This window comes from Haliotis rufescens, unplaced genomic scaffold (genome assembly GCF_023055435.1).
Source record: "Haliotis rufescens isolate VD_foot unplaced genomic scaffold, xgHalRufe1.0.p SCAF_2, whole genome shotgun sequence".
NCBI lineage: Eukaryota > Metazoa > Mollusca > Gastropoda > Lepetellida > Haliotidae > Haliotis > Haliotis rufescens.
The window spans coordinates 70428179-70452161 of NW_025963890.1; the positions used below are offsets into that span (position 1 = coordinate 70428179).

Sequence of the window (23983 nt, forward strand, 5' to 3'; positions counted from 1 at the left end):
TAGCCAGTGTGGGACTTGAACCCACAACCCTTGCTTTAGAAGAGCATCGCTCTATCCATTTGAGCTAACCGGCCGATATCGGAACTATACAATATAACATTTTATTCAAGCCTTTTTCGTCTGATGCAAAGTACCATCTATCTCAGAAATCCACCGACGAATCTTGTGCAATACATGCGCAATACTGGCCTACCAGTAAGTGTCAAAGAGTTACCTCCCTTGACGACTGGCTTGCTCTGAGTCACTGCGTGAAGTTTCACAATGTATTTTCGGGGAACCTTTTACAAGTTCCACTACAATTAAACTGGTTTTACTGTTGGTCCGTACAGAAAGCTTAACGTTTTTGGCAAACATGTGTAATGCGTAGTAACATCGTTTTGGATAATCAACGAGTAGGAGTTACTCGGTATAACCTTGAAAGATTGTATCTCTGTTGTATCACATTATTTGTACATAGTATCCTGGCGAAAGCTTTTACTTGACCAAAGGGTTTTCCTGACTAAAGGGGTTTCCTGACTGAAGGGGTTTTCCTGGCGAAAGGGGTTTCTCGACTATAGGGGATTTCCTGAATGACGGGTTTTTTCTTCACTAACGGTACCCGGACTAACGGAGCTCAATGGATGTTTTACCATGAGGACCGGCACATGCGGTCCAAACTATAGCTACATAACACTGAATCACAGCTACAGAGCACTACCGTGCTACTGTCACCTATTTTCGATTGACAAGTGACGATAATGAGACGCATCCAATCAGCCACATTATTTGAGATGTAATGTCAAATTCACAATGATAATTACTTTAAATTAAAACGGATTTGGTTTTCAATAAGATGGTGCACGTCAGACATGGGTCTGATTCAGCGCGTGCTTCATCAACTCCCACATCCCCACGCGGATAGAGGAAATGAAACAATTCATAATTGGAAATAAATTGATTTAATGAAATGATATTTGGGATCTAAACATTCTTATGTTTATAATTGGCCGAGAAGTCCTGATTCACTGGCAATCAACGATTACATGTAACAGTACACACAACTATCAGTTTCGCCATCGTGAACCTCTGAAAAGCTTCAACTCCGTGATCCCCACAAATCAATCAGGCAAACAAAGCCTCAATCAAAATATTAACAAATAGTTAATTTCAAGTCGCAATTATTGAAATATAAGAACGGCCGAAATAAATTTCCAAAAATAAATATTTGTGGATTCCATGCAACGTGCGCCATGTAAAGGATTTGATGCAGATGCATTTTTGTAAGATTACAAGTTTCAATGTGCCTTGTCCCTCTCCATCTAATTACACCGAGACGCGATGATAAAGTGACTAGTCCCCCGTTAATATACAGCCGCATGGCATACATGTATAGGTTATCTCCCAAAACCCCTACATCCCATTTCCCCTACAACCCAGTTCCCCTACAATTAGTTAAAACAACACGCGACATTTACCTGTCTGGTATTATGAACTCACCTAAAGGAGAGATTAAGGTCTGGAGTAGAGGTAGTAGAAATGAAAGGGGTAGAGCTTTAGGGGACTAGGGGAAGTTTTAAAATAAATAAATAAAATGTAAGTGTAATGAAAGATGCCTATATGATGATAAGACAATTTTTAAAAATTACAAAAATAACAATAGGAAGAAACAATTATTACACTGAGAAACTGAGATGGACGATTTACAGTTGAGATGGCTAGGTTTAGTATATAGATACTTGAAACTGACTAACATGACATCAACATGTCTGGGAAGACTCATGACAGTAGGAACCGTGATAAGGAATGCCACAGAGGACACGTGGGTTGACGCAACGGACACCACACCAGATGTACCAAGAGCTGTCGCCTTCAACGACTACATCGTCACTACCTGGGTCGACCACGGAGCACGATTCCCCCTACCACTGTGGAACCATCACGGTACAACAGGTCCCAGGACGAACAACAACCTGGAAGGCTTTCATAACCGACTCAACCGAGGTCTCCCTCACCGGCATCCCAACATCTACCGATTTGTGGAGGTAGTCAGGAAGGTGGAACAGGCAGAACGAGCTAAGGTTTTACAGCTCGACTTTGGAGCAGCTCTAAGAGGCAGGAAGAGAGTGTACAGAGAGGTGGAGAACCGTCTTGAATAGACGAGTTGAATAGAGAGGTGAAATCCCCAATGCAGTTTCTAGATGCGGTTGGCCATTTCCTCAGGCTGGGATAAAGAGTGAATTGAACATTTGAGATGAAATTTATTATAATGTATTATGACTTTTGAAAAATGAACATTTTGTTATAATGTATTATGAATTTTGAAAAATGAACATTTTATTATAATGTATTATGAATTTTGAAAAATGAACATTTTATTATAATGTATTATGAAATTTGAATAATATCGTAATCGTAATTTAATATTTATCTCAATCTATTCGTGTTTCTTGGGTTGTTCCATTGTATGAAATAGGTAATAGACTAGGGATTAGCAGTGCCATGGACCGTGAACTTTGTTGTCTTAAGCTGTAGGGGAAATGGGATGTAGGGGTTTTGGGAGGTTACCCATGTATATACAGGCGAAGCATAATTACTGTACACATATCAGTGTTTCGTGTGTATAGCTCCACCACTGATGATTTCACGGTTACATAGTAAAATATACTTCGATTGTAAGTAATTATGTTTTTTAACAATGACACTTAAAATTAACTTTGAAATATAATTCCGCTTGAGACAGAGTCTCAATATGTGTATTGGGTTAGAACACTAATACTAATTGTTTTTTATCCTTCATATTTATTCCTACAAAGCAATTGTTAATATAACTTGCTACAGGAATATAGAAAAGCTGGCTTTGTAAACGTAAATCTAACAAACACATACCTCATTATAAAAAAACCCAGTCAAATCATCTGATGGTTATAGTTATCTTTAATTTAATATTTCATTTATCCTTTGAAAAAGTAAAATGATGCATCCGGTGAGTGAGTGAGTGAGTGAGTGAGTGAGTGGGCGAGTGAGTGAGTGAGTGAGTGAGTGAGTGAGTGAGTGAGTGAGTGAGTGAGCGAGCGAGCGAGCGAGCGGGTGAGTGGGTGAGTGAGTGGGTGAGTGGGTGAGTCGGTGGGTGGGTGAGTGAGTGAGTGAGTGGGTGGGTGGGTGGGTGGGTGAGTGAGTGAGTGAGTGAGTGAGTGAGTGAGTGAGTGAGTGAATGAGTGATATCACGCTGTATCACGGCCTGTGACACCGGGGTGAGATTCACACATGGACCCTGGACCTGCGTGACGATCAAACGCTTTAACCCACCATAGTAGAACACCGGCAACACTGTAAGGAGTTTAATGGTTCTGTACATGTACGCCGGTCTTGTTTGATGACGGCATGGAGAGAAACGTTAAGAGAAATGTGTCACGTGTGACGAGTCCCCTGGGATGTGGCTGCACGCTGTGGGAATCCGGGTTAGAATAGACTCTCAAATATTTATGCTTGTCGACCTGGCGGCCAAATGAATCGGGTAGTCGGGGTCGGTGACTTAGTTGATGCATATCACCGTACCCTTAACGCGTAGATCGATGACGATTATGTCAATACCTGAATTGTCTGGTCGAGACACGATGGTATACCGACCGATAGCTGCAATAATGTTGAGTGCAACAAACCAACGAGACACGCAGACAGACAAACGTTCTTTGGTAAAAATGAATCATTTCCGATTTCTATTTCCGATACTACGATATAAAAAAAAAAAAAATGATAAATGTGGAAAGAATGAGTATGAATGGCTCGAAATACACACTGCAATAAAATCCTCATCCTTATCCTGCCAGACTTGGAATTAATCAATAATACTACGACAACTACAATGACTACTACTACTACTACTACTACTACTACTACTACTACTACTACTACTACCACCACCATCACCACCACTACTACTACTACTACTACTACTACTACTACTACCGCCACCATCACCACCACTACTACTACTACTGCTGCAACTACTACTACTACCAACACCACCACCACCACCACTACTACTACTACTACTACCAACACCACCACCACCACCATCACTACTACTTCTACTACTACTACTACAAATACTACTACTACTACTACTACTACAACTACTACAACGGCCACCACCTCCACCACTACTACTGCTACTACTGCTGCAACTACTACTACTACCAACACCACCACCACCACCACCACCACCACTACTACTTCTACTACTACTACTACAATTACTACTACTACTACTACTACTACTACTACTACTACTACTACTACAACGGCCACCACCTCCACCACCACTACTACTGCTACTACTGCTGCAACTACTACTACTACCACCACCACCACCACTACTACTACAATTACTACTACTACTGCTGCTGCTACTACTACCACCACGACCACCACCACTACCACTGCTACTACTACTGCAACTACTACCACCACCACCACCACTACTACTACAATTACTACTACTGCTGCTGCTGCTGCTACTACTACTACTACTACTACCACGACCACGACCACCACCACTACCACTGCTACTACTACTATTGCTGCTGCAACTAATATCATGAAAGTTTATAAATTTAAATGAGAATAAAAGACAGTTACCCGATAAATCGCAAAGAACAATAAAAAACGAAACGTGGTTTATTCGTTGTTTATTTCTTGAATAGTATATAGAGTATATACCATTTAGGAAACAATCGACGAATCAGGTCGTTACCAGCAAAACGTGTAGCCAGTGTGGGACTTGAACCCACAACCCTTGCTTTAGAAGAGCATCGCTCTATCCATTTGAGCTAACCGGCCGATATCGGAACCATAAAATATAACATTTTATTCAAGCGATCTTTGTATGACGCAAGGTACTTTTCATCAAAGAAATACCCCGACAGTCTTGTGCAACACACGCCATGGGCTGTTGTATGATTAAGGTTACAAGAGTTGCCTCCCTTGCCACGCAGCTCGCTTGTTACCGATGTGCACAATGCTCTGTTCTGTATAAACTATAATAGTTGATGTTTACGCGTATGTTTCAGCATTGAAATATACTGAATTCTAATGTAACTTGAGTTTCACTATTAAAAGGCCCTCGTGTAAAAAGCGTCATTTTGAACTGGAGTGAATCACATTTCTTTATTTGGATCTACAACACAAACGATCATTGAAAGTGTATATAAAGGCATGTTTAAGAACAAGGCTCAAAATATCAATAACAAAACAAACAAAATTCAAAAGTTCTTTTAGGGTTCAAGAACTTAATTCCTTGTTATATAGCTGGTTGTACGGCCTGACTTTCGAGTAGGTCTAGCAGACTTTTTTTCACTCAAATCGTTTTTGCAGCTACAAGTGAGTGAGTTTGCTTTCAGGTCGCCATTAGCAGTATTCCTGGAATATAGGGGGCACCAGAAATGGGCTTCACACAATGTACTCATGTGGGGAATCGAATCTGGACCTTGGGCATGACGAGCGAAAACTTTGACTAGGCTACCCCACCGCCCCTCATCAACAGGGTGGAGACACCCTTCATGTTAAGCGTTAGTTTGATTCAGACCGTGGCTGGGGTACGGGTGGCCGAGTCGTACAAACCGCCCCAATTCACTGTGCAGAGTTGTGTCCCTTTGGCGTCCAAGAAACTTATTATCGTGGGTTCGAATCTTAGATTCGACCTGAATATTTTCTGTTTGTCTGTACAAACCTCTACTCGTGGGTTTCACCAAAGTGGTAAATGTCTAAGACCTGCATCACTTCAGGCTTTCATTCCACATCAAGCTGACATGATATGATATTGCTGATATATGTTCTAAGCGGCTTTATCAAGCCAAACTGGCGGATTACAAACGCGGCATGTTTGGAAGAATGACAAAAGTCTTTGAGGCCGGTGTGGGACTTGAACCCACAACCCTTGCCTTAGGAAAGCATCGCTCTATCCATTTGAGCTAACCGGCCCATATAGGAATGTATGTACGAACGGTTTAAATGAATACTCTCCGTGTGATGCAATATGTAGAAATATAATATATGAACAGCGGTCGATAGCGAGTTATCTCCCTTGGCAGACAGCAAACAATATAATTTGTGTTTTGTATGGGGTTTGAATGTAACTTCTCAAACTAAATAATGTAATTTATACTGAAGAAATAAACACTGTACGGTTTCAATAAACAGGAATTTACTCAGTTTGCAGGTAGGGAAATATACAAAATGTATATTAAAGCGATACTGTTATTAACATTTTAACAACTTTGACTTGCTTTAACCCTTTATCCTACCGGGCAAAGCAAACTATACACAGATGTTTATGTTTATTTCTTGTTTGTTTATGGTGGAAAAAAGAAACAAACAAGAAATGGTTATTCGATGGTGATGTATTTGATACGGGTATCATAGGCGATATTACATGCATTATATCAATGAGTATATCACAACAGGCAACTGTTTTCAGACAAGTAACGTTTGTAATTTTTTAGTCAAATCCAATTTCCAATCTTTATTGTATACTTCTTTTACGTGTGAAGTTTGTATCACCGATAAGGGCACGGATATAAGTGAATTATTTTCAGTAATTCCATTATATCCTGGGCATTATAACAATTGTCACATTTTTTTTTCATTGTTTGCGAAGAGTGACATAGCAACGTGACTCACTACAAATCAATCGGTTAATGACCCTTGTCACTTATCTTTCTTGCTAGTAAGTGAAGGACATCAAAATCCTGGGAGGGGGTTTGGGGTATTGGTTCGGGTGACTGGTATTTTAATAACTTTAGCTTTCTATTTTTTAGGACCCTCCCTCCGCACATTGATTTAATCCATGTGAGACTACCATTACAACTACCACCAGCAACAATAATGATAACAACGACAACAACAACAATATAATAATAATAATAATAATAATAATAATAATAATAATAATAATAATAATAACAACAACAACAACAACAACGTTATAAACTTAATGTCACATATTCTGTTGTTCATTTTTTATCTCTTCTCGTGATGAGAAAAACGTGTAGCCATTGTGGAACTTGAACCCAACTACAATTACTACTACTACTACTACTACTACTACTACTACCACCACCACCACGACCACCACCACTACCACTCCTACTACTACTACTGCTGCTGCATCTAACGTCATGAAAGTTTATAAATTTTAATGAGAATAAAAGACAGTTATGCAATAAATCGCAAAGAACAATAAAGAACGAAGCGTGGTTTATTCGTTGTTTATTTCTTGAATAGTATATAGAGTATATACAATTTAGGAAATATACGACGAATCAGGTCGTTACCAGCAAAACGTGTAGCCAGTGTGGGACTTGAACCCACAACCCTTGCTTTAGAAGAGCATCGCTCTATCCATTTGAGCTAACCGGCCGATATCGGAACCATAAAATATAACATTTTATTCAAGCGATCTGTGTTTGACGCAAGGTACTTTTCATCAAAGAAATACCCCGACAGTCTTGTGCAACACACGCCATGGGCTGTTATACGATTAAGGTTACAAGAGTTGCCTCCCTTGCCACGCAGCTCGCTTGTTACCGATGTGCACAATGTTCTGTTCTGTATAAACTATAATTGTTGATGTTTACGCGTGTTTCAGCATTGAAATATACTGAATTCTAATGTAACTTGAGTTTCACTATTAAATGGCCCTCGTGTAAAAAGCGTCATTTTGAACTGGAGTGAATCACATTTCTTACTTTGGATCTACAACACAAACGATCATGGAAAGTGTATATAAAGGCATGTTTAAGAACAAGGCTCAAAATATCAATAACAAAACAAACAAAATTCAAAAGTTCTTTTAGGGTTCAAGAACTTAATTCCTTGTTATATAGCTGGTTGTACGGCCTGACTTTCGAGTAGGTCTAGCAGACTTTTTTTCACTCAAATCGTTTTTGCAGCTACAAGTGAGTGAGTTTGCTTTCAGGTCGCCATTAGCAGTATTCCTGGAATATAGGGGGCACCAGAAATGGGCTTCACACAATGTACTCATGTGGGGAATCGAATCTGGACCTTAGGCATGACGAGCGAAAACTTTGACTAGGCTACCCCACCGCCCCTCATCAACAGGGTGGAGACACCCTTCATGTTAAGCGTTAGTTTGATTCAGACCGTGGCTGGGGTACGGGTGGCCGAGTCGTACAAACCGCCCCAATTCACTGTGCAGAGTTGTGTCCCTTTGGCGTCCAAGAAACTTATTATTGTGGGTTCGAATCTTAGATTCGACCTGAATATTTTCTGTTTGTCTGTACAAACCTCTACTCGTGGGTTTCACCAAAGTGGTAAATGTCTAAGACCTGCATCACTTCAGGCTTTCATTCCACATCAAGCTGACATGATATGATATTACTGATATATGTTCTAAGCGGCGTTATCAAGCCAAACTGGCGGATTACAAACGCGGCATGTTTGGAAGAATGACAAAAGTCTTTGAGGCCGGTGTGGGACTTGAACCCACAACCCTTGCCTTAGGAAAGCATCGCTCTATCCATTTGAGCTAACCGGCCCATATAGGAATGTATGTACGAACGGTTTAAATGAATACTCTCCGTGTGATGCAATATGTAGAAATATAATACATGAAAGTTTATGAACAGCGGACGATAGCGAGTTATCTCCCCTGGCAGACAGCAAACAATATAACTTGAGTTGTGTATAGGGTTTGACTGTAAATTCTCAAACTAGATAATGTAATTTATACTGAAGAAATAAACACAGTATGGTTTCAATGAACAGGAATGTACTCAGTTTGCAGGTAGGGAAATATACAAAATGTATATTAAAGCGATACTGTTATTAACATTTTAACAATTTTGACTTGCTTTAACCCTTTTACCTACCGGGCAAAGCAAAATATACACAAATGTTTATGTTTATTTATTGTTTGTTTATGGTGGAAAAAAGAAACAAACACGAAATGGTTATTCGATGGTGATGTATTTGATACGGGTATCATAGGCGATATTACATGCATTATATCAATGAGTATATCACAACAGGCAACTGTTTTCAGACAAGTAACGTTTGTAATTTTTTAGTCAAATCCAATTTTCAATCTTTATTGTATACTTCTTTTACGTGTGAAGTTTATATCACCTATAAGGGCACGGACATAAGTGAATTATTTTCAGTAATTCCATTATATCCTGAGCATTATAACAATTGTCACAATTGTCCCATTGTTTTCATTGTTTGCGAAGATTGACATAGCAACGTGACTCACTACAATACAATCGGTTAATGACCCTTGTCTCTTATATTTCCTGCTAGTAAGTGACGGACATCAAAATCCTGGGAGGGGGTTTGGGGTATTGGTTCGGGTGACTGGTATTTTAATAACTTTAGCTTTTTCTTTTGTAGGACCCTCCCTCCGCACATTGATTTAATCCATGTGAGACTACCATTACAACTACAACTACTACTACCACCAGCAATAATAATAATAATAATAATAATAATAATAATACATATTTTTTTATAAATAATAATAATAATAAACGTTATAAACTTAATGTCACATATTCTCTTGTACATTTTTTATCTCTTCTCGTAATTAGAAAAATGTGTAGCCAGTGTGGGACTTGAACCCACAACCCTTGCTTTAGAAGAGCATCGCTCTATCCATTTGAGCTAACCGGCCGATATCTGAACTTTATAATGCAACATTTTATTCAAGCGATCTTTGTATGACGCAAAGTACCTTCTGTTAAAGAAATCCACTGACAGTCTTGTGCAATACATGTGAAGCGTATTTATACGATTAAGGGTACAAGAGTTGCCTCCCTTGATACGCTACCGGCGTGTTACAGTATGCATACAATGTTCCGTTCTGCTTCTTATTTTCAGTAATTCTCACTGAGCATTGTATCAATTAAGTGTTCACTGTGTGTGTGGGGAGTCACATAGCAACGTGACGTCATGACGGTTGTACGTGACGTCGCTCCATCAATAGAGTAACCCAACTGATTCCATTTTTCCTCATTTTCTCAGCAATAAAGACGACGACCAAAGCTCGGGACTTACAAACTTAATTGATTTAACTCATCACAAATAATTTGTAATTCCTCGTCGTCCTTAGGTTATATTGTATATCTTGTATACGTTCACAATCGCTGGATCATTTCGGGATCCCAGAGTTTAAGCGTATAAGGTCGTCCATATTTGTTATGTGTTTCCAATCTCAAACCTCATCCAGCAAGAAAGGGAACAGACGACATTTTTAAAATGTTAAGAAAGAATGTTTCTCACTACATGACTAATTGTGTTCTTATTTAATGAAATTTTAAAGTTTAGAACTCATGGTAAGTGTCCTTACATTAATTCAAGACATGTATTATGGTTGACGAAAGATCATCTGACCTAGGGTATTTTAGGGTGCAATTGTAGGGGTCTTTATCAATTTGGGGCGGGGGAAATGAGATAAGAAAACTTTTAATTACAAATTTTAATTATAAATTAACTTAATTATAAATTAAGTATTTATCGTCGGAACGAAAATGCAGCGGGCAGAGGAGTCACATAGCAACGTGACGGTTGTACGTGACGTCGCTCTAACAATAGAGTAACCTAAATGATTCCATTTTTCTACATTTTCTCAGAAAAAAAGACCATGGGGTAGGGAGGGGGGGGGGGGGGGGGGGGGGGGTGAATAATGTAAAACACGATGTATAAACTCCATATTTCCCACTTAGTGCTTTTGTAATTCTTGAAATTCAAGGTATTTCACGTTGTACACGTCTGAATCACGTTTGGCTGGCCTATGAATGTCAGAATTACAATGGATAAAGGCTAACATCAAAACCGTCCTTATTGATGTAATCTTACAAAGTTGGAGGAGAAGTAAAGTTAATTCATCAGTAGGACCTTACAATAATTTGTATAAAGATATCCTCTCAATAGAAGATTAATTACTCTACGTACTTCTGAATTTTAATTTAAAATAAAAATGAGAACCTCAAACCACCGATTCCCAATTGAAACTGGTAGATAGAATGATATCAATAAGGAAGATAGCCTTTGCCCACTTTGTAAAAGTAATGTTGGTGATGAATTTGATTAAATATTAGAATGCCTTAAATTGGATCCTTTAAGAAATAGATATCTTCATCATGTCATTGTAAATATCCAAATATGGAACAATTTCACTAAAGACATGCGCTCATATACCTCTTCTCTTACAATTAGAGAAAAATGGTTACAAAAATGAAACTTAAACGTGAACATTACCCTGCACAAAATTAATGTTCTCAAAAATAAAAAATTAAAACTTGGTAAATATCAAGAATTTCCGGCATTAGAGAGCACCTCTATAACGCAAATAGGATACACGACGTCGCCTGAGAACCATAATGTCCTATCTTCACTTTTACAAGTTGTGAGTAAATTATATGTTAAAAAACAATATGCTTTTATTTCACATGAAACAAATACAAATAATTGATACGTTTTTTAAAGCAAAAGGAATTATCTATCTTCTCAAAAGGTACTCTTTATGTAAGAGTACCAAAGAAGTTAGGACATTTTGTTTTCAGATCCATACTGTTCTATCTCCATTAGTAAATTCAGTTGGCGTATTCTGATTATCCTTGAACCAAAGTTCTTACCCAAAGGAGAGATCACTTTAATCAATACACTAATGAATAAAAGCGAGAAACGAAAACTCTGGAAAAGAAACCTTTCATTATGAGGAAATATGTATAAACCTTATACACGCAAATAATCATAAATGTATTAATATCTCAGTAGGCGTCATCTTTGACAGGTCGCTTTTATTCTAAAGTTTTGTAAGTCTACGTCCATTTATTGTACAAGCGAGCATGCTCATTCTACTCAGATTTGAAAGAGCGTCATACGATTCTTGCTCAGAAGTTGTTTGATCAAGTTTACAACATTCAAGACCTCAGTAAAGCTTTCCCCACCCCACCCCACCCCAAATAATACGGTAGACGTGTGGAGGACATTGAAAAACTTGACACATCAGTGACAAGAATGATGTCCGATGCAATTCCTTATTTTATATTGTACATATGTTCGCTGTGTTTTTTTCAGGTGGACACTTGACTTGCCTTTGCATGTGTATTTTCTACACTTCTTGCACACCTTGCACACATACCTTCCCACACCCATCCTCCAAACATTTGTAAGTCTAAATGCAGACCTCGGATCCACAGGGTTTATTCGGGACCTTTAGATAGCAATACAAAAGTCTGTGACTTTTATCAATATGAAGTGAAGCGGTCGTTTTATGTAAGGTGCAACACATGGAGGTCAGGACATTATGTAACCTTCATATCAATGTGAGACGTGTGCAGGAGGTGATATCCAAACTATGGACTTACTGACCTCAGTATGACGAGAAACTTGTTTTTGTTTAAATATGGTTATCTTATGAAGTAGGACGGCCAAGTCACTATAATTTACACAACAAGCGTAAGGTAGTCAGGCCACAAAATAGAGATCTCATGTGTTAACAACGAAGGCCATATACACGGATACAATCCTTGGTTAAGAGTAAAACTAGCTGTCCTGACTGGTATCCCTTGGCCCCTGAACGGCAACTTGTGTGCATACGTTTCTACCACTACATATTCGAGTAACAAGCATGTTTATGATCCTATCAGCTGATTTCGAGCAGGCCATTTGATATTACGGAGGGAATAATGGGGCTGTTATAATTATTAAGATAGACATTATCTGTTCCTGAAAATGCTAAACAAATTTATTTGTCCTCAGTTTTACCCACAAAAATATATCCTACAATGGCCAGGGTGGTTGATTTAAAATATTGTCTTTACTGACTGAAACCCGTGAAGATCCGGGTTAGAATTGATCTTCAGAAGCCCCTGCTTGTCGAAAGAGGCGGATAACGGGATCGGGTGGTCAGGCTCGCCGACTTGGTTGATGCATGTCATCGTATCTCAATTTCGTGGATTGACGCTCATGATGTGAATCACTCGATTGCCTGGACCAGACTCGATTGTTTACATACCGTCGTCATAAAGCTGGAATATTGCTGAGTGCGGCGTTAAACAACAAACAAACACACAAACATCTGTCCCATGCTTTATTCAGTACATATTATAATTGTGCATAATATCAAATCAATATTCAAACATTGGAAGGTAAAATCAAAACATAACTGGGACAGATATAGCTTTACCGATTTGTCCGCAACACTTTCTAATATGAAACCAATTAAGAAATGTATGAATAAAATAGTTTCCTGAGTTATATAAAAAATACACACAAAACCGGACGTTGTCAATGGACCACGAATGGTAAACAATATGTTTGCTTTATTAGTTTTGTATTGACTAAAAGTGGATGCTTTGAAGTGCTCTCTTGTGTACTGCATGTGAAAGCTACACTATCGTTCTAGGACATAATGTACAAAAAGTATTTATTTATAATCTATGCAGGTTAAATGCCAGATATATACTAAAGGAACTTGAGGATATGGACGTTTTGTTGAAATACATTAGTTAACCACCCTTAGCGTTGAGCCTAAAAAGAATAGAGCATATGTATGATATTAAAAGACATGTATTATAAAAAAAACTCCCCGACCTGTGGTGAACTTCTCGCTAAATAAGATACTTCATGGGTCCTTGCAGGCGACAAGAACATATGTTTGCTTTTGAACATTTTATGTATCTGTCTAAGCAAAAGATGTACAGTTAACACAGCAACACATGAGTGAGTGAGTTGGGTTTAACGCCGCTTTTAACAGTATTCCAGTTATATCACGGCGTGTCAGCTTAATATGGGAGGAAAGCCCGAAGTGATGCAGGTCTCAGACGTTTTCCACTTCGGTGAAACCCAAGAGCACGGGTATGGTGCTGACAAATCTAGAAACATAATCGGTACGAAACGGGATTCGAACCCAGGATCATAGGTTTCTGGCGTGCCCAAGGGACGCAACTCTGCAGAGTTGGATTTAACGTTACTTTCAACAGTATTGCAGTTATATCACGGCGTGTCAGCTTAATTCATTGTGGGAGAAATGCCTGAAGTGATGTAGGTCTCAGACGTTTACCACGTTGGGGAAACCCACGAGCACGGGAATGGTGCTGTTGGGCGAACCGGGACTTGAACCCACAATCACAAGTTTCTGGCGTGCACAACCTTATTTGTTCGGATAGAAAAGCTATCTTGCAAATAAGAACTCAAGTACCCCTTCGTCAACGCCTGTCTCAATCCATTTTCCTTCCGTGGATTGAAACAGTATTACGGTCATAACGCGGCGTGTCAGCTTAAGTGATGCAGGTATCAGTGTTTACCAATTTGGTGAAACCCACGATCACGGGTATGGTGCTGACAAACCTAGAAACATAATCAGCAGGAATTTTGGATTTGAAAACCCAAGATTATAGATTTCGAGCACGACGCCTCAGACGACCGGCACATCCTGGTCCCCAGAGGGGTCATGAACAGATGCGGTTAGTTACAGAGGTATATGTTCTTCCACCCGACAGGAATGAAAACTCAAATACATCCTTTGAGCTCCACGCGGCGATAATGTTGTATCTTGAAATTAGTTAGTCTTGTCAATGCTTTCTATTGTGAACAGACACCTAGCTAGCGGCAGTACTTAGTTCATCTTCCCGAGGCAAGGGAGTTAACTGACTATATAAGTCCATTTTCCAACCTTGCCTACCAAGGCTGGAATAATGGAGTTCTACTTTGGCTGGACTAACGAGTCTATGCATAGTCCAATCAAAATCGACATCCGGTTCATCAAAACATGGCGACTGCCGTGCAGATTTCGGTCGATTGCAGGATTTGTAAAACATGTGTATAGACTGGGCGTCGACAGACATTTTCAAAATCTGTTCATGTTTGATGCTCAAATGGGTTGATGAACCTTGCGTGGTAAGACCCGTTTTGTCACAATAAAAAGTCTCATTATCAATCAGATCGTCCTGACTTAGCGCCGCCATTTTGTATGAAGCAATGCAAGTGATACGACAGGTGGAATCTGATTGGTCATAGAAGGGACATACAAAGGGCAATAACTTGTAATGGCTACTGGTGGCGCTACAATAGAGCCACGACACTCCAGCCTAATTCAGCAAGAGTGGAAACTGATGGTGGTGTGGTGTTAGGATTTTTACGGTCAATTAACTCCCTTTTCTCGGGATGATTTACTGAGGTGGTTCTCTGTGGAGTACTTATTCGGATTCCATAATGTGCATATTAACATCAAAACTCTTGCGTTTACGTTGTCGCTGAATCAGGAAAAGGACTGCTGTTCCTATCAGGGCACCGACGATCAACATGGCAACGGATAACCCAGCAAGGGTACCTGGTAAAAATAGAACAAAATAATATTCACCAAACCAGTGTTGAATGTTTGGAAACTGATCAGGTGGAGTAAACACAGTATGCACAGCTGGTTGGTTGTCTACTATAAAATTATATATATATTTTGTACATACAAATTCATCTGTTTACAGTTTTGTCGATACGTTGAGTGGGTGGTGAGTAAGTTTTAACGCCGCTTTGAACATATTTCAGTTATATCACGTCGTGTCAGCTTGATGTGGGAGGAAAGCCTGAAGTGATGCAGGTCTCAGACGTTTACCACTTTAGTGAAACCCACGAGCACGGGTGGAGGTAACGAACAGAACATAAACAGGGCGAATCTGAGATTCGAACCCACTGCCACATTTCTGGCACGCCCAAGGGGCGCAACTTGCGAATTGCGGCTCCTTCGACGCCTTTGCCATCCGTGACCCATTTGGTAATGAGGCAGGATTGTGTTAGTAAAATAATTGTTGTGAGGTATTAGTAGATTGTCTGGTCCAGACTCGATTATTTCCATGCCGCCGTGTCATAGTTCAAATACTGCGGCGTTTAACAACATTTTGACAGTGCCAGTGCTTTGTATGAATCCTCAGCAAGCGTCATTTGCGACTGTGTGGACGTATGACCATGATCTCAAACGTGAACTACGTGAACTAAGACAACTATGTGAACTTTTTGTTTTGTCTTGTTTGTTGTTTAACGCCACACGCAGCAATATTCCAGCAAAATGACGGCGGTCTGTAAATAGTCGAGTCTGGACCAGACGATCCAGTGATTGATATGAGCATCGATCTGCCCATTTGGGATACGATGACATGCATCAACCAAGTCTGCGAGCCTGACCCCCCGATGCCGTTAGTCGCCTCTTACGACGAACATAGTCGCCTCTTACGACAAGCATAGTCGCCCATTACGGCAAGCATGGTGCTGAAGACGTATTCTAGCCCGAATCTTCACGGGTTCAACTACGTGAACTACGGCAACTACGAAAGAGTTTTTTTATGAACACTGCCAAAGCTGCCCTTGGTGTGTTCGTGACGCACCTTCGCTGTACCCTGTCTCTGGCATCTGAGTTCCAGGAGGCTGGCCACTGGATTTGGGTAATGGCCCTGTCGTGGAAACAACAATAATGTGATTACACCTGTCTTAAGAATATATGACTACCAAACTAAAGGTGAAGGGAAAAATATGCATGGTGGTTTGATCACAATGAGTGGCTGAACCGCAATATCGGTGATTCGAGCTCACTCTGCTTGCCTAATCGAAAGTAGAAGGTGTCCCCCATTCAAACTAAGCGCACTTGGTGTAGAGAATGTGTCCAAAAGACCATATTAAGAACAACTATTTTTGTCAATATAAAGTCAGTTTTCTGACATGTGGATTAGAGTGTACAAACATGTATAGACTACAGCAGAGCCAATGTAATGAAGCTTGGCGATATACACATGTGGGCCCACTTGTTTGCATCACCATATATGAGAGTAAATGATTATCAGCACCAAATCAACCTAACACGTGGTGCTTATCGCTCAATATGCTACAACTACTGACATTCGAAAATTGCGAATAAATATTTTGTCCAAGGACATCCGGACTAACACCAATTTTCGCAAATAGGAAAAGCGAAAAAGTTCCAGACTGTAAATAGAGTGAACCTCCTTTCTAAATATGTACCATATGAGTGAGTGAGTGAGTGAGTGATCGATGAGTGAGTGAGTGAGTGAGTGAGTGAGTGAGTGTGCTTCTTAAAAATATCTCCAACGTGATATTGTTTTCCTGTAATATGTGATGGATATACATGCATGTTGTTTTTGTGTGTTGTTTAAAGCCCAATCAGCAATATGCCAGCTATATGCAAGCGGTCTGTAAATAGTCGAGTCTTGACCAGACGATCCAGTGATTGATATGAGCATCGATCTACGCATTTGGGATACGATGACACGCATCAACCAGGACAGCGAGCCCGACCACCCGATCCCGTTAGTCGCCTTTTACGACAAGCATAGTAGCCGTTTACGGCAAGCGCGGGTTGCTGAAGACCTATTGCAACCCGGATATCGGTAGCCGGAAACAATAACCGCTGAAACTGTTCGGCACTGATGGACTGCGTCGGCGATCTGATGGCACACTTCATTGTGGAGTAAGTATACCATACTATCAATATATATAATGTGTTTGTTTAACTTAGTTGCTGAATAGGGTTTTCAACGTTGAGAAATATTTCAACCATATGACGTCGGGGACATCAAGAATGACGTTCTCATTTGAGTAAGTAAGTGAGTGTGGTTTTACGCCGCTTTTAGCAATATTCAAGCTAATAACGAACTGACAGATATAACGAACTTACTTTTTTGTCACAACTATTTGCTGTAGTTCTGCTGTATATATGATTATAACGAACTACGGTTATAACGAAGTAAAATTAGTGGTCCCGTTGAGTTCGTTATAACCGTAGTTTACTGTATTCTCTCATACTGGAAGTACACTAGTTTTTAAAACAATTGAAATCTTACGTTTGTAGTACTGGCAGCTAGATTTCGGTTGGTTGCTTGATACTTTGGTCTTTTGCGTTGTACCAATCAGACAATCCTTGGTATTTTGGCAGTATTGGAAGGAAATACACGAGGCTCCCTCGTGTCCACACATGTCTGCGCATGTCTGAAGACTGACGCCATCTAACGGCTTGAAATTACTGTTTGGGGCTGGTTGAACCGTTTGCAGGGTGAAGTCATCCAGAAATTGCCCTGTGTGGAATGGAGAAGATAAGTTTCATATATGACACACGCACACACATTCACACACACACTCACATGCGCATACAGACAGACACACGCATACACTACTTACACACGCACATACAAACCCACACATACACAAAAATAAACACACACACAAACACACATACACAATGAACAGCACACAAACATGCACACACATATATACAAAAATAAACACACACAAATAAACGCACATTTATACAAAAATAAACACACAAACACACACGCACATGCACCCACAGACACATGCATACACCACTCGCACAAATGGCTAAACAAACACAAACACCTACACCTACGGAGAATTACAGATTACCAAGCCCCGAGCCTTGGCGAAGATAGCGATAGGGACCAGGGTATTTATAAACCAAATAGAGATATAATACCCTGGATTGTCGAGGATGAGATTTACAGTATTTCACTGTAGAAACCACCTGTTATTTGACCATGACATGCCACCTTTAATGTATGACATATCTACTTAACTCACAGTAGTATACTATTTCTTTGCAGCAGATAAATGTGTAAAAGAGAGTGTTATGTCTGATTTGGTCAGTTGTTGGTCAATCATGACGTGAATTGATAGACAGAACACACTTGTCTCGGGGGATAATAATTGATTGATATTAACTTAATAATTAAATTAAATAATTGATCTAAATATGAAAATGATTGATCTAAATATAAAAATAATTGATCTAAATAAGACAATAATTGATCTAAATAAGACAATAATTGATCTAAATAAGACAATAATTGATCTAAATATGAAAATAATTATTGTAAATATGACAAAAGTTTATCTAAATATAAAAGTATTTGTAAATGTGGCAATAATTGATGTAAATATGAAACTAATTGATCTATATCTAAAACAAAGACATCCACTCACTAGAATAATACGGACAAGTTGTCTTGATCTTCAAGGTCAGCGGTAAAGGCAGCTGCCTGGTGTCCATGAGGTTACAAATCTTGTTAGAGGGACAATATTGGAAGGCGGTGCAGTGGAAGTCCGCCTTGCTGGTGCACGCCTTACCACAGGCCTGGACGGTTGGAATCAGCTCCAAGGCTGCCGTGGCGATTCCTGGCACTGTGGACGCCGCGATCAGAGTATACCCACTGACCGCTATACCTGGATAAAACATGGGTGTGGCTACAAAAAAGTACTTCTGACACTTCGCAAAAACGTCAATAAAGAAACCTGCTACAAAAGTACCATCCCCAAAACTGGTGTATCGAAAGAACTGGTATCTCGCCGAGAAAACAAAGCTCACAGTTTGACATATATCTTACACTGATGTAAGGGTAAGTGCTTCTTGATACTTTGGTTGCCTAATCAGGGAATAACATTTGCAAGGAGAGGCAGTTTGCAATTTGTCATGTGGCTGATTTGAAGTTGTGTCATCCTTTATTAGCCATCCTCCCGATGAAAGGGAGTTAACTGACTATAAAAGGGCTGGAATTTCGTGGCTCGACGGTAACGCCGTCAGTTGCTATTACGAGATATGTCCCTTCTATGTCCCTCATATTGACCAATCAGATTGAACGTCCCATATCACATGCATTTGCTTATCCCAAATGGCGGCGCCCAGTCAAGATGATCTGATGAAGTTAATCAAATAATGTGTTTACATTCCCTGTCTCAGACACCAAGTGCATGTGGGTTGTAGCATAACACTTGAGCATTTTGATTAAAAAAACCCTGAAAAAATTGGAAAATCTCTCGATGCACAGTTGACGAAAAACATGCTTTGTAAATCCTGCTGTCGACTGAAACCTGCACGGCGCTCGCCATGCCGTGTACGTTATCGTTACGCGATAATGATTGGACTATTCACAGACTCGTTAGTCCCGCAAAGACATCGGAAATTCGAGCCTAGTTCGGTGAGGGTCGAAACTTGGCTTTCATAGTCAATTTACTCCCTTGCCTCGGGAAGATGTGATTATCCAGATTTTAAATATACTTATTGTTACACGTAGGTCAGGGGATTGAGGTTAACGATTTGTCCCAATCCTATTCATATCCGTGAAGCTGACATCTTTAATTCAGTGAAAGACGATGTGTATGACGAGGTAATTCCCACCTGTCGGTGATGTTGTCGGACGCACAGGAGTGGTTGTTACTGTCGGTGACACGTTGGTAGGGAGATTTGATGACACTGAAATATATTGAGCAGTAGATTAGTGCAGTCTATAAACTTTAATGGTCACTTTGACAGCGCATGCCCCTGGGGTGGTACAAATAGCCTGTTTAACAGAACAGGAATATCTTCCTAGTGGGCAAGCAATATCATAATTATCACCGTTATTTGGTAAACACATATTTGACCAGGTAAACACATACGGGCATTCGACTGTTTCATTTAACAGGTATTACAAATTACATCATAACCTCATTGGAGAAGCAGACAGAGCAGATCTGAGGTATCCATGTTTGACGTAATACTGTGTTTATGAATGTGTTTATGATGCGCCAAGTCCATGCTCAAAGTGCCACATTATTATCTCGGTCAATGGATCAGTGTGCCCTCGATTTATACTCTCGTCTCCCTTGGGAGAATACGACCAAAGCTTACTGTGAGGCCCTAAACGGTTAATAGTTACATTACCATTACCGGGTACCCATTCACTGCCGGGTGATCAGATGCGGACACTTCTTGAGCTTCAGTGTTGGGGAGGCCAAAAGCCCCAGAACCTCCCAGGAGTCAACTGTCAAACGCGGTCACTTATCTAACTCCTCTCCAAAATTGGTTAACTTCACTTTGAAATTGCGACCTGAAGATCCGGTGTTTTTAATGTGGCCTGCCGTACTTTTGCAGCCTTAATTGATGATCAAGCTACCAATCAGTAGATTATTTAGACATTATTACAATACTTTATTTATAGACCGAGGCGATAGAATGCACTGATTTAGATGTGTATTTATATAGCGATATGCATGTAAGTGTGTTTGTGGTGAGTGTGTGTGTTTGTGGTGTGTGTGTGTTTTTGGTGTGTGTGCGTGTGTGTGTGTGGTGTTTGTGGTGTGTGGGCTTGTGGTGTGTGTGTGTGTGTTTGTGTGTTTTTGGTGTGTGTGTGTTTGTGGTGTGTGTGCATGTGATGTGTGTGTGGTGTGTGTGTGTTTGTGGTGTGTGTGTGTGGTGTGTTTGTGGTGTGTTTGTGGTGAGTTTGTGGTGTGTGTGCGTGTGTGTGTTTGTGGTATTTTTGGTGTGTTTTTTTGTGGTGTGTGTGCGTGTTTGTGGTGTGTGTGTGGTGTGTGGTGTGTGGTGTGTGTGTGTGTGTGTTTGAGGTGTGTTTGTTTGTGGTGTGTTTGTGGTGTGTGTGTGTGTGTGTGTGTGTGTGTGTGTGTGTGTGCTTGTACTAGTCCGGACTAATGCCGAGCCACGAAATTCCAGTCTAGTTCGGCACGGTTGGAAACTAGACTTTTTTAGTTAGTTAACTCCCTTGCATCAGAAAGATGCATAATACTCACTCCGAGCAGACCAGTAATTGTCATAATTGCCAGTATAATGTCGGGATATCTAACCATCGACCTTCCGCTCTCAACACAAATTAAACACTCTATCAACAAGACCCGGAGACGTTCGCACTGACAGCAGATATTCTCTTCTTTTATGTAAAGGGTGTGTGACTGATTTGGGGTTTAACACCTTTGAACAGCATGTCAGTTACATCACGGAATGTCGGCTTAATGTGAGGAAGGCGCAGTATTGGACGTTTACCATATCGATGAAACCCACGAACACAGTTACATATGCTGCAGACAAACAATGAAACCTAATCAATGAGAGTCTAGGAACCAAAGGACATATATGTTACAGGAACATCTGCAACTTACAGGGATGCAACTCAGCGAATAGTGGCACCATAACCCATAAGACGTTGATCTTTTGAATGAAAATGCTAAATATCCTGACGTACCTATTTTCGAACAGTTAAGATGGCATTGTTGATATTTCGAGGAATGAGTGAATCAAAACTCAAAATCTGCTTTACACCAGTAGGTGATGTCTTCAAAATTGGAATTCAGCTCCATTCCGAACGAAAAACAATCCTCAATAAAAGGCGTGACCTCATTTGCAAGGTCTGTAAACTTCCGCTGCATTCGAATGACGTCACCTATTTTCGGACACCTGATTGGTTAGGTACTTAAGCGGGATTCCATAAATGAACAGACGTGTTTTGGCGCACAGTTCTCATCATATTTCTTGCAGGTTGGCATTAAAACTCAAACAGTTTGAACGTTTTAAAACTAGTCACAAAATATGACTATTTGTCATGAGAATGTTCACACGTTTCATCATGGCACGGGCATCAAAATTCTGGATGACGATGGACCGTTCTGACAGGTGTACAAGCACTTTACATGAACCCAACGTTGACAGGCCGAACGTGTGCACTCTCAAGGCAACAGCCTTGTCGTCCCACCTCTCGTTATAACGCGACAAAATCACTTTCAATATGGCTGTTCGAAAATAGGTGTCATTCGAAACTTGCGTACTCGGCGATACAACGGCGCTCTGTGTTTCACTCACGTGAATATATAGTACACCCTGATTGAGGCTTCACGAGACTCCCGTGCGTGGCGGGAGACACTTTACTGAGACTACACTTCTTCTTGTGAAGACAGATAGTGATTGTCTGACATCCCTTGTCCTGAAGACAGTCGGCCAGACACTCCTCCACGCTGTTGGCAATCTCAGCATGGTCAACGTCGGAGAAGAAGGCATCTTTCTTGTAAATGATGAAGTTCTTGTTTCCGGCTGATAAGACAAGTGAGTGAGTCAGTTGGGTTTAACGCGCTACAATAGTGCAGCTATTTCACGATGCAGAAAGCCTAAGTGATGCAGGTCTTAGATGTTTACCACATTGGTGAAACCCACGAGTACGGTATGGTGCTGACAGAAATAGAATCATGGCGAACCCGGATTGGAACCAATGATCAAAGGTTTCTGCAATCTCATTGAAATCAGATCTTAGTTGTCGCTTCCGCTAAATAAAGATCTGAGGACATGCAATTACCGGTCATGTCAAAACGACCTTTCGCGAACTTGGACCGACCAATGAAATGACAAACAAGAAGTCGACATTAGCCAATCATAAAGCAGCTTTCTCGAGCTGTACGGCACAAGTTTCAAACTGGCGACTTTCATTCCAGACGACGCTTGAAAAGTATTGTTGACAAAGTACCCGATTCAAAACTTAAAAAACGATCAAAAGAACATTCTGGAATGTCTAATATATGGTCGAGATTGTATGACAGTACTTCCCACGGGCTATGCAACGCCTCTTCCGTTCAAATGTTTATCCGGCTAAAGCGAGGGTTTGACGATGATTTTGACAGAATCAGTCATACAGTCCGTTACAGTAGTTCGGAATACATTGTGTTAACCTTTTCGAGGTTGCACGGTAAGAAAACACATTCCGACTGTCACTTTCCTGATTGTCGGATGAGGTGAGGTTAAATGGGGTTTAACGTCGCGTCCAAGATTATTGCACTTATGTAGCGACGTGCATGCACGTGTGTGTATGTGGCCGCTTGTACTGGTCCGGACTGATGCAGATTTATAGTGCTAGACCACTGAGATACCATGCCGCAGTTTAACATGAATACCCCACTCAGACACAGTATACTGACTCCGAGCCGACCAGTCCTTGTTTTATCCCTTTAATGCCGAGCGCCAGGCAGGGTAACAACAAGTACCATATTTTAACGTATTTTGGTATGGACCTTTCTCTCTCCTGGCGGATGCTCTACCACTAGACCAAGGAGGCAGTCGATGGTCAGATTAAAGGTCGTGACCCCTAATGGGGTGTCCTAAGATCTTTGTTTGGCGGTAGCGACAGCTAAGATCTGATATTTTTGAGATTGA

General features: G+C 40.4%; 1 protein-coding gene and 6 non-coding genes across 8 annotated transcripts in view; all 7 read right to left on the reverse strand.

Annotated features, from left to right (window-relative positions):
* On the reverse strand, positions 1-74 carry Trnar-ucu. The gene has a single exon. It is a non-coding gene; the product is annotated as a tRNA-Arg (tRNA).
* Positions 75-4744: 4670 nt separating this feature from the next.
* On the reverse strand, positions 4745-4818 carry Trnar-ucu. Its single transcript has one exon. It is a non-coding gene; the product is annotated as a tRNA-Arg (tRNA).
* Positions 4819-5884: 1066 nt separating this feature from the next.
* Positions 5885-5958, reverse strand: Trnar-ccu. Its single transcript has one exon. It is a non-coding gene; the product is annotated as a tRNA-Arg (tRNA).
* Positions 5959-7322: 1364 nt separating this feature from the next.
* Trnar-ucu lies at positions 7323-7396 on the reverse strand. The gene has a single exon. It is a non-coding gene; the product is annotated as a tRNA-Arg (tRNA).
* A 1064-nt stretch (positions 7397-8460) lies between these two features.
* On the reverse strand, positions 8461-8534 carry Trnar-ccu. The gene has a single exon. It is a non-coding gene; the product is annotated as a tRNA-Arg (tRNA).
* A 1059-nt stretch (positions 8535-9593) lies between these two features.
* Trnar-ucu lies at positions 9594-9667 on the reverse strand. Its single transcript has one exon. It is a non-coding gene; the product is annotated as a tRNA-Arg (tRNA).
* A 4359-nt stretch (positions 9668-14026) lies between these two features.
* LOC124120430 overlaps positions 14027-23983 on the reverse strand; it is a 37876-nt gene continuing 27919 nt past the window's right edge. For both annotated transcript variants that reach the window (XM_046483254.2, XM_046483253.2), the window contains exons 19-24: positions 22646-22873; positions 20195-20269; positions 19003-19242; positions 17847-18077; positions 16377-16442; positions 14027-15331 (exon numbers count right to left, since the gene is read on the reverse strand). In XM_046483254.2, coding sequence (XP_046339210.2) covers positions 15198-15331; positions 16377-16442; positions 17847-18077; positions 19003-19242; positions 20195-20269; positions 22646-22873 — 974 coding nt within the window. In that variant the 3' untranslated portion in view covers positions 14027-15197. The remainder of the gene's footprint in view (positions 15332-16376; positions 16443-17846; positions 18078-19002; positions 19243-20194; positions 20270-22645; positions 22874-23983) is intronic.